Raw genomic sequence first — 8,449 nt, forward strand, 5'->3', positions numbered from 1 at the left:
AAAAAGTCCATTAAAATCTCGTGATATTCAGTTTGGATTTTAAAAAATTCAGTAAAATCTGGTGGTATTTAAAAGTCCATGATTTTTTTTTGTGTTTTATAAAATTGTAGAATTTGATGGATTTGTTACTGTATTTTATGTTCACAAAAATTTTAGCAAAATTCAAGAGATTTTGATTAATTTGTTCACTTCAAGAAAAGTATAAAAACACAAAAATACATTCACCCCCTCTGTGTGTAATTCATTATCTAACAAACGCCGTGTTCGAAAGTTACTTTTTTCAAAAAAAGAAAATAGGTTTTTTGGATCAAATTAGAGTTTTGATCGAATGGAATCTTTGTTTTAAATGATTTTTTTTTGATTTTAAAAATCCTAGAATATTCAATTTGGATTCTGAAAAAACCTTTAAATTATGATGGTATTCAATAGGATTTGAAAAAGTCTTTTAAAATCTGCGAGTATTGAATTTAGGTTTTAAAAAGTCCATTAAAATCTCGTGATATTCAGTTTGGATTTTAAAAAATTCAGTAAAATCTGGTGGTATTTAAAAGTCCATGATTTTTTTTTGTATTTTATAAAATTGTAGATTTTGATGGATTTGTTAGTGTATTTTATGTTTACAGAAATTTTAGCAAAATTCAAGAGAATTTGATTAATTTGTAGAAATCACAACTCAAATCAGTAATACTCTGTAGGATTCGCCAAAATCAGCAACAACTCAGTTAATTTTTTAAAATGTTTTTTTATTCAAAAATTTAATTTAAAAAAATTTACTTGAAGGAGTTTTTTGAAGGAGATAATACTAATTTAAAAATCTATTTATAAAACAGTTTTATTTGAAACGGATAAATTCAAGTGAGATAACCAAAAGAGCTTATTCAATAACTTGGTGAAAATAGGTGGGTCAATATTCCTTTACTCAAAAGAAAAGGAAGAAAAATAGAGAAAATCTAAAATCCCATTCGTTCAGAAATAACTCAAATTTTTTAAAACAAAATATAAGAAAGAATCCAGCGGTCTTTCGAAGATACATATATCTTTTAGCGGGAATTCAAAATTTCACCTAGACGTTGCAAACTCGTAACCGATACACAATCTCTGCATACAATACAAACCCCCTTTATCTATTCTCCACTCCACAGATACAACAAGATAGAGCTCGTAAAGCTCAAACCAAATCGAGAAAAATGGAAGATAAAATCACCCAAATCGTATCAGACCTAGAAACACACAACCCCAATTCACCCATTTTAGAATCAACTCTTCAAGCGCTTGAACCCCTTCTTGATTACACTCTCACAACCAAAGATCCGGTCGATTTTGACCGCTTTTTGGACGAATTATCCGAAAAGAATGTGTCTTTATCAGCTCTCATGGATCCAATTGTTTCTTCTATGGAGTCCGACCCGACCCATTTGGCCATTTTGAGTGCTAAGGTTTATCTTTCTTTACTTTTGTGTCCTAATGCTCCTGTGTTGACCCTTTTTACTCCTTTGAGTTTTTATTCTCTTATGCGTTCCATTAGGAGGTTTTTTAAGAATTCGGGTCCGGGTCAGGTTTCGGGTCGGGTTTTGACCCGGAAGAAAAAGGGGCGTGGGAGGGGTAGGGGTTCGAGGTTTAGGGTTGAGAGTGTTGAGGAGGAGGAAGGGGAGGGGGGAGGTAGCGAAAGTCAGAAACTTGATGTGAGAGTGTTGTTTTGTGTTCTTGAAAGATTGGAAATGGTGCTTAGTGTGATTCATTTGGATAGGTTTCCTGAGTGTGTGAAGGCTTTGGTTGGGACAGTTGCGGAGGTTCCGGTGCTGGGGCTTGAGAATTATGGGAATTCGGGTAGTTATGATAGGTTGTGTGGTTTGTGTACACAGATTTTGTGTGAATTGTTGAAGGCGGATCATGGGGATCAAATGGTTAGTGCGGCTGAGGTTTTGAAGGCGTTGTTACCGGCTGTTCTTTTGCTTAAATCGCAAGCACATGGGTTTGCTATGCGTTTTGTGATAGATGAGATGATGGAAATGGCTAAGGAGTCGGAGAAGATTAAGAAGGCAGTAGTGAGTTTTACGAGGTTTTTGGTGTTTAAGGCACCGGAGAAGTCTGAACCTAGGGCTGCTGCTGTGGATTCTATAATCCAAATTGTTGGAGCAATGGATTATACTGATCAAGTTGAATTTGCTGACTATGTTATTAAGTTGGCCCATTGGAAGCATCATTTTAGGCTCCTGGCTGTGGATCTTTTTTTTGCGATGATGACATCGTTGAGAGATCCGCTGGGGATTGATACTGAGAATATGGTTGAAAATTCTTGGGGAATGAGGTGTTTAGAAGCTTTGATTGCCCGTTGTGGGGATACAACTGTAGGGATTCGAGCACGGGCTTTGACTAATTTGGCCCACTTGGTGGAAAGTTTTTCAAAAAATGATAGCAGTTGTGCTATTATAAAGAAAATTTTGGCATTCGACAATAAAGAGGATTTAAGACAAGTAGGTCAAATGAATGAGCTTTTAAGGATACGGTGTACTGATCAAAAAGCTGCAGTAAGGAAGGCAGCACTGCTCTTAACGTCTAAGCTGACAGGGCTCTTGGATGGTGCTTTTGATGGAGGAGTGCTAAAGACAATGGGCAGGTCTTGTTCCGATTCACTCGTTAGCATCAGAAAATCAGCTATATCAGCTCTATCTGAGGTAAGCTTTATCTTATCTCTTGTCAGTATGCTGCATTACATTTATATATGTGTGTGAATACCGTGTTTACAAAAATAGATGGTAACAAATCCTTGTAAGAAATCAGACGCCTGTACCTATTCGTGGTTAGTAGTTTGTACACATGGACGGATTTATCCTATTCATAGAAAGCCAAAAACCACAGGTATAATTAGTCTGCACGCAATGCGTGGCATGGGCCGGTGGTTTTCTCTCTTGAACAATTCACGGATTGAGCAACATATGTATAATTAGCCTGCGCGCAACGCGTGCCCCATTAAATACTTGGTCCCAGAACTTCCAAACAGCACTATCTATTGAAATGCGGGCGACATCACAAAAAGAAATTTGTCACAGGATTTTTTTTTGCACAACGCCCTAATTTATTTATTTAATATAAGTTTTAATGTATTTACTTAAATTCTTTTTGGAGAAAAAGAACATATAATTATCTCTCGTGAATGTATTATCAACACTTATTTGCGGAATATCATACATCTTTCAATTTTTTGTTATGAACTATGTAGTCAACATGTGTCATACATTTCTCAATGAAAATATGTTTTATGAACTATGTAGTCAACATGTGTTAAATGTCAACTGCTGTCAACTGGGTTGCTGAATGTGACAATCTAGCCCTTATGGCAAATTATTTTATCTTTCCTAGTATGCTACACCTCTAGAACTTGTTACCAGAAATGCATCTAAGCAACTTCAACAAACTGAACATGTTTATTATTTTGGCATAGACTTAGAATACATACACTTCCCCTTTTATGAGCTTTTGTATAGAATTCTGGCCATCTACAAGCATTTACTGATTCTCCTGTATTGATAATTAATATTGGTTCGTCCTTCCTTCAGTGTGTTTTGCAGTTCTGTATGTTTTTTTTAATCATTGTTTCTTTCTATAATGATCTGTAAAAACAGGTGTGTTTGCACCTCTTTTTGAGTTTGTGTGGCATTTATCTTTTCTTCATTGTAGGTCTTCAGAACATTCTGGGATGATAATGTTACCAAGGAGTGGTTGCAGTCAGTTCCTCATCTAATATCAGATAATGAATCCAGCATTCAGGAAGAATGTGAGAATTTGTTTCTGGAATTGGTATTAGATCGAATTTCCCGAGCTGGATCTACTAGTTCACCTCGTAGGTGCAACTTTTATGAATCAGATGGCAGGAACAAAATGGTTGAAAGGGAAGAGGAGTTGTTTCCCGAGGGAGTTTTGTGTTTATTGAGGGAGATATTTAATGGGGAGGTAACACCTTGCGTGAAGAAGTTATGTGAAAATCTCGGAAAAAAAAAACGTCTGAGGCCCAAGATTGCAATTGCTCTCCAGAATATTATAAAGACATCAGAGTCGTTATGGTTGAATCAATCTTTGCCAATAGAAAAGTGGACAGCACCTGCTGGTGCTTGGTTTCTCCTATCTGAAGTGTCTGCGTTTCTTTCGAAATCAGTGGACTGGGCATTTCTACACCATCACTGGCAGCTTCTAGATAGGCATGGACAGGGAGGTCAGTCCAAGTGTTCCCTTGAACAAGGAGAACTAGATGGCATAGAATCTAATTCTGCTGCTTGGGCTGGAGATCGTGTGTTCCTTTTGAAAACAATATCTAATGTATCTGTTGAGCTTCCTACCGAACCTTCTGCAGAGCTTGCTCATAATTTGCTCAAACGAATCGAGGAGTTCAACATGCACTTAACAGAGGTAATTATAATTTTGGGTGTCATCAATCATCATTTTATTACAATTTTACATTGTTCTCTTTTGAAAATCTCTTGTGATTGGTGCTCCATAATAACATGTACGTTAAAATATTAGTTAATGATGTAGTGGACAGTTCTTATGTGAACAAAATAACTCTTCATTGTATGCGGTAAAGAGATTATGCTCATACTGATAAATCCGGTCCTGACCAATGAAGAAATGACTTGTTTTTTTTAAATATTAACATTAATAATGAAGTTAGAAAAGGCTAATGCATGCAATTAATCCTTTTACCCTACCACTGTCACTTAGCATTACCCGACCACCGTAAGCTAGGTAACGATTTTGTGCGAAGATGAGGTTAATCAATTATTGATGACAGGTCAATGCCCATGTAAACGCACTCAGAACATTGTGCAAACGGAAGGCTGCAAATCCTGAGGAGGCTGATTTCCTTGTTAAAAAATGGGTAGACAAGCTACTCTCTAAAGCTTCCAAAATTCTAGAAACATACATGTCAAATGACTTAGAAGCAAACATAGATAGTAGCTGTTTGACACCACCAACTCAGAGTTCAATGAGCCCCAGAACTGAAGCAGCTATGTCCGAATTGTTGTCGCGAGCAATCTCTGCTGTCTATACTATTGGTTCAATAGTTCTAACCTGTCCTTCAGTTGAAAAAAATGCAGTTGTTCTGATGTTGCACAAAATTATCACTTCCGGACACTCTGGCTCAGATTCTAATAAAAAACCAAGGCCGGAAGTTTCTGTAAAGGAGACAGCACCTGCATTGTATTTTCAAGCTTGGCTAGCGATGGGCAAGATCTGCCTTGCTGACGAGAAACTTGCAAAGCGTTATATTCCTTTATTTGTGGAGGTAACCTTCACATGCTGCATTACTTATGATCCATAGTTTCTCAATAACTTTTGCCATAATTAAATTATAATACTGAATACGTTTTCAAAAAATGTATCACCTCAACATGATATCGGAATGAGTAACAGACCATAACATTTGCATGAAATGTCATAGATATCTTTTGCTGATACATTTGTCGGGGAGCTTTCTTTATTATACGTGGCAGTATGAACCATGAAGGGTTTATAAAAGAGATAATGAAATAGTTATAAATGTAGATATCTTCAAAACGAGCCTACCACATTTAGTTGGATGGTTAATTATGGTTCTGGCTAAACCATGGGTTCTAAATTTCTTTTCTCATCCATGTGTATTTTTCAGGAACTTGAAAAGAGTGATTCTGCAGCAATTCGAAATGGTATTGTTTTTGTGTTGACAGATTTTTGTGTACGATACACAGCTCTGGTTGATAGGTGAGGTTTTATGTGGCCACGTGTACATTATTTCAAATGAATTAGATCAAAACTTGAATAGCATGGTTCAGATCTCACTAAATGCTGGTGCTTTCAACAGTTATATATCCAAAATTACAAAGTGTCTTCGGGATCCGAGCGAAGTTGTCAGAAGGCAGACTTTTATACTACTCACCAGATTATTACAGGTTTGCATTTTGGTGCAAAGAGCAACATAGTGTTTTATCTTTTGAAATAAGTTATAGGCTAAAAGCTTGATTTGACTTTCTGTCATCCAGAGGGATTATGTGAAGTGTAGAGGAGTTATTTTTCTTCGATTTCTATTGACTCTTGTGGATGAATCTGAAAAAATTAGGCAGCGAGCAGATTTTCTCTTTGGGAATATATTAAAAGGTAATCATGCTTTTAGCAGTCAAATTTTGCATGTAATCTGGAGCATCTATGTATATCATCATACTGACTTTCATTTGCATTGTATATATGTATGCAGCCAAGGCTCCACTTTTACCTTATAACAGCTTTGTGGAAGCTATATATGTTCTGAATGATTGGAATGCCCACACTGGACATAGCATTTCTCAAAACTCTAGAGATCCGAACAGACTGTTTTCCATTAGGTAAGTATGTTAATGATGCTGAAAGATTTATATTGTAACTTTTGTATGGTACTCCCTCCGTCCCTCCAGGTTCTTTACATTGGAAGACTGGGGATCGGCCCACATTTTTAAGGCTCCCGTAAAGTATGGTTCCTAAATAATTTTAAATATTTTTTTCTTTTGAATAAAAATATAATGTTTAATTTTTTTTACAGATTTTTTAAAAAATAAATAAATTATAGAACTATACTTTATAATAGCCTTAAAATGCATGTCAAGCATGAGGAAAAAGTATGTAAAGAAAATGAGTAGGACGGAGGGAGTAATAATGACCAAGTTAAATTATGAGTTGAAAATTTATTTTCTTTTTAAATCTTACAGCGGAGATGATGAGAAGTCAAGGTCTCAGAGAATGCACATTTATACTTCATTGCTAAAACAGATGGCTCCCGAACATCTTTTAGCTACATTTGCAAAAGTTTGTGCAGAGATTCTTGCTTCAGCTTCAGATGGTACCCTCAAAATAGAGGATGCTGCTGGATTGTCAGTTCTGCAGGTTTCTCTCTCAAACACGCATACACACTAATTCATCACTAACTTATACCCCACTCAATCACTCATACCTCCCCCCCCCATACACACACACACACTCTCACTCACTCACTCATACTCTCTTTCCATCTCTCATACACTCTTGCCCACACACATATGACATATCTAGTACTTGTACTTGTCTGTCGTTTCTGCTTCTTCGTCAGTTTGGCAGCTAGGAAACTTCTAGGTGTTAATATGACTGTTTAGTTTTTTTTTTAATTTAAAAATTGTGGATTATGGTGAAACAGGATGCTTTCGGAATTTTATCATGCAAAGAGATTAAATTACCATCCATCCGTGGAACATCATCTGACTCTGCTGAAATGGATGATGATGGTGGTGATAGTGGAGGAGCAATTGCAACAGCTGGCAAAGGAAGGATTGTAACTCAAGCTGTTAAAAAGAATCTAATTCAGAACTGCATACCCATCTTTGTTGAGTTGAAGCGAATCCTACAGAGAAAGAATAGCCCACTTATTGGTCCCCTCATGGAATGCCTCCGAGCCCTTCTTAAGGACTACAAGAATGAGATAGATGATCTGTTTGTTTCTAATCAGCAGCTTCAGAGAGAGGTCATGTATGATATCCAGAAGTATGAGGCTGGAAAAGCCAAATCAAATGCTACTGCTGATGTTGCTACCATGCGAAAATCAGATGCATTCCGCTCACCAGGTGATCCCAAGACGATAAATGGAAGTGCTATCAGGAAACAAATGAATGAGACTCAAGCAACCACCTCAAAAGCTGCTTCAGCATTGGCAAATGCAGTGGCTGAAGTCACATCTCGATCTGTACTCAAGGATGCGCATCGAGTTATGGTGACACCGCCAGTTGGTTCACTGAGTGCGCCAAAGCTCAAGTCTTCTGCGAGGAAACAAGATATAATTGAATCGGTGAGAAAGAAGCATTCTTTCGATTCTGATGAGGATATGTGAGTTTCCCATCTGGATTTCTGAAAGCTCCAAACAAACTCCTAATGCTCCCTGGGCAAGTGCTGGCGTAGTTTTGAAGTTTGTTGTAGTTTATTAGTTGTCTTTTTTATAGTATGCATAATTGCAATAGCAGTGAAGAGTAGTTCAGATTGGCATGTATGTCATTGAAATGTAGGTGTATAAATTGTTAAAGCGATCAATATTCAATACACAACTGTCTGTACAATTTAGTTAGAGATACAGGTGTGTACTTGTATGTTTCGTTTAGTAACTATAACTATTTACTTATAAATGACGGCTAAAAGATTTGACGCACTCTGTATTTTATTTATTTTTCTGAAGCACAATTCTCTGCATTTTATTCTCTCTTGATGAGTGTCTTGTTTATATTTTGACTTCCGATGAACAGCTTCAGTAAAATACATTTTCGGGTCGGTACCTAAACTCTGCATTATGCTGGTAGCCCTTTCCTTTTGACCCTCAATCTTAATGCAGGTTATCGTGATTATCTGATAAGAAGCTTAGGATTTGAGTTTTTTGAGTCTAAGCTGAAAAATACACACTTAGAAACATTTTGCAGTGGGGTTTGTT

General features: G+C 36.7%; 1 protein-coding gene across 1 annotated transcript; it reads left to right on the forward strand.

The window, feature by feature from the left end:
• Nucleotides 1-976: 976 nt before the first annotated feature.
• Nucleotides 977-8,180, forward strand: LOC141686507 (condensin-2 complex subunit CAP-D3). Its single transcript, XM_074491540.1, has 9 exons — nucleotides 977-2,675; nucleotides 3,679-4,404; nucleotides 4,787-5,281; nucleotides 5,645-5,736; nucleotides 5,837-5,924; nucleotides 6,015-6,129; nucleotides 6,227-6,353; nucleotides 6,714-6,888; nucleotides 7,175-8,180. Exons 1-9 carry the CDS (start codon nucleotides 1,188-1,190, stop codon nucleotides 7,859-7,861), a joined length of 3,993 nt encoding a protein of 1,330 aa, XP_074347641.1. The 5' UTR covers nucleotides 977-1,187; the 3' UTR covers nucleotides 7,862-8,180.
• The last annotated feature ends 269 nt before the right edge of the window (nucleotides 8,181-8,449 follow it).

This window comes from Apium graveolens, chromosome 9 (genome assembly GCF_009905375.1).
Source record: "Apium graveolens cultivar Ventura chromosome 9, ASM990537v1, whole genome shotgun sequence".
Taxonomy (NCBI): Eukaryota; Viridiplantae; Streptophyta; class Magnoliopsida; order Apiales; family Apiaceae; genus Apium; species Apium graveolens.

Bases quoted from the DNA above. Each gene is read 5' to 3' on its own strand.
- LOC141686507 (XM_074491540.1), top strand. From the start codon at position 1,188: ATGGAAGATAAAATCACCCAAATCGTATCAGACCTAGAAACACACAAC. The intron at 5,737-5,836 runs GTGAGGTTTTAT...TGCTTTCAACAG, and splicing joins TACACAGCTCTGGTTGATAG to TTATATATCCAAAATTACAA. The intron at 6,889-7,174 runs GTTTCTCTCTCA...ATGGTGAAACAG, and splicing joins CTGGATTGTCAGTTCTGCAG to GATGCTTTCGGAATTTTATC.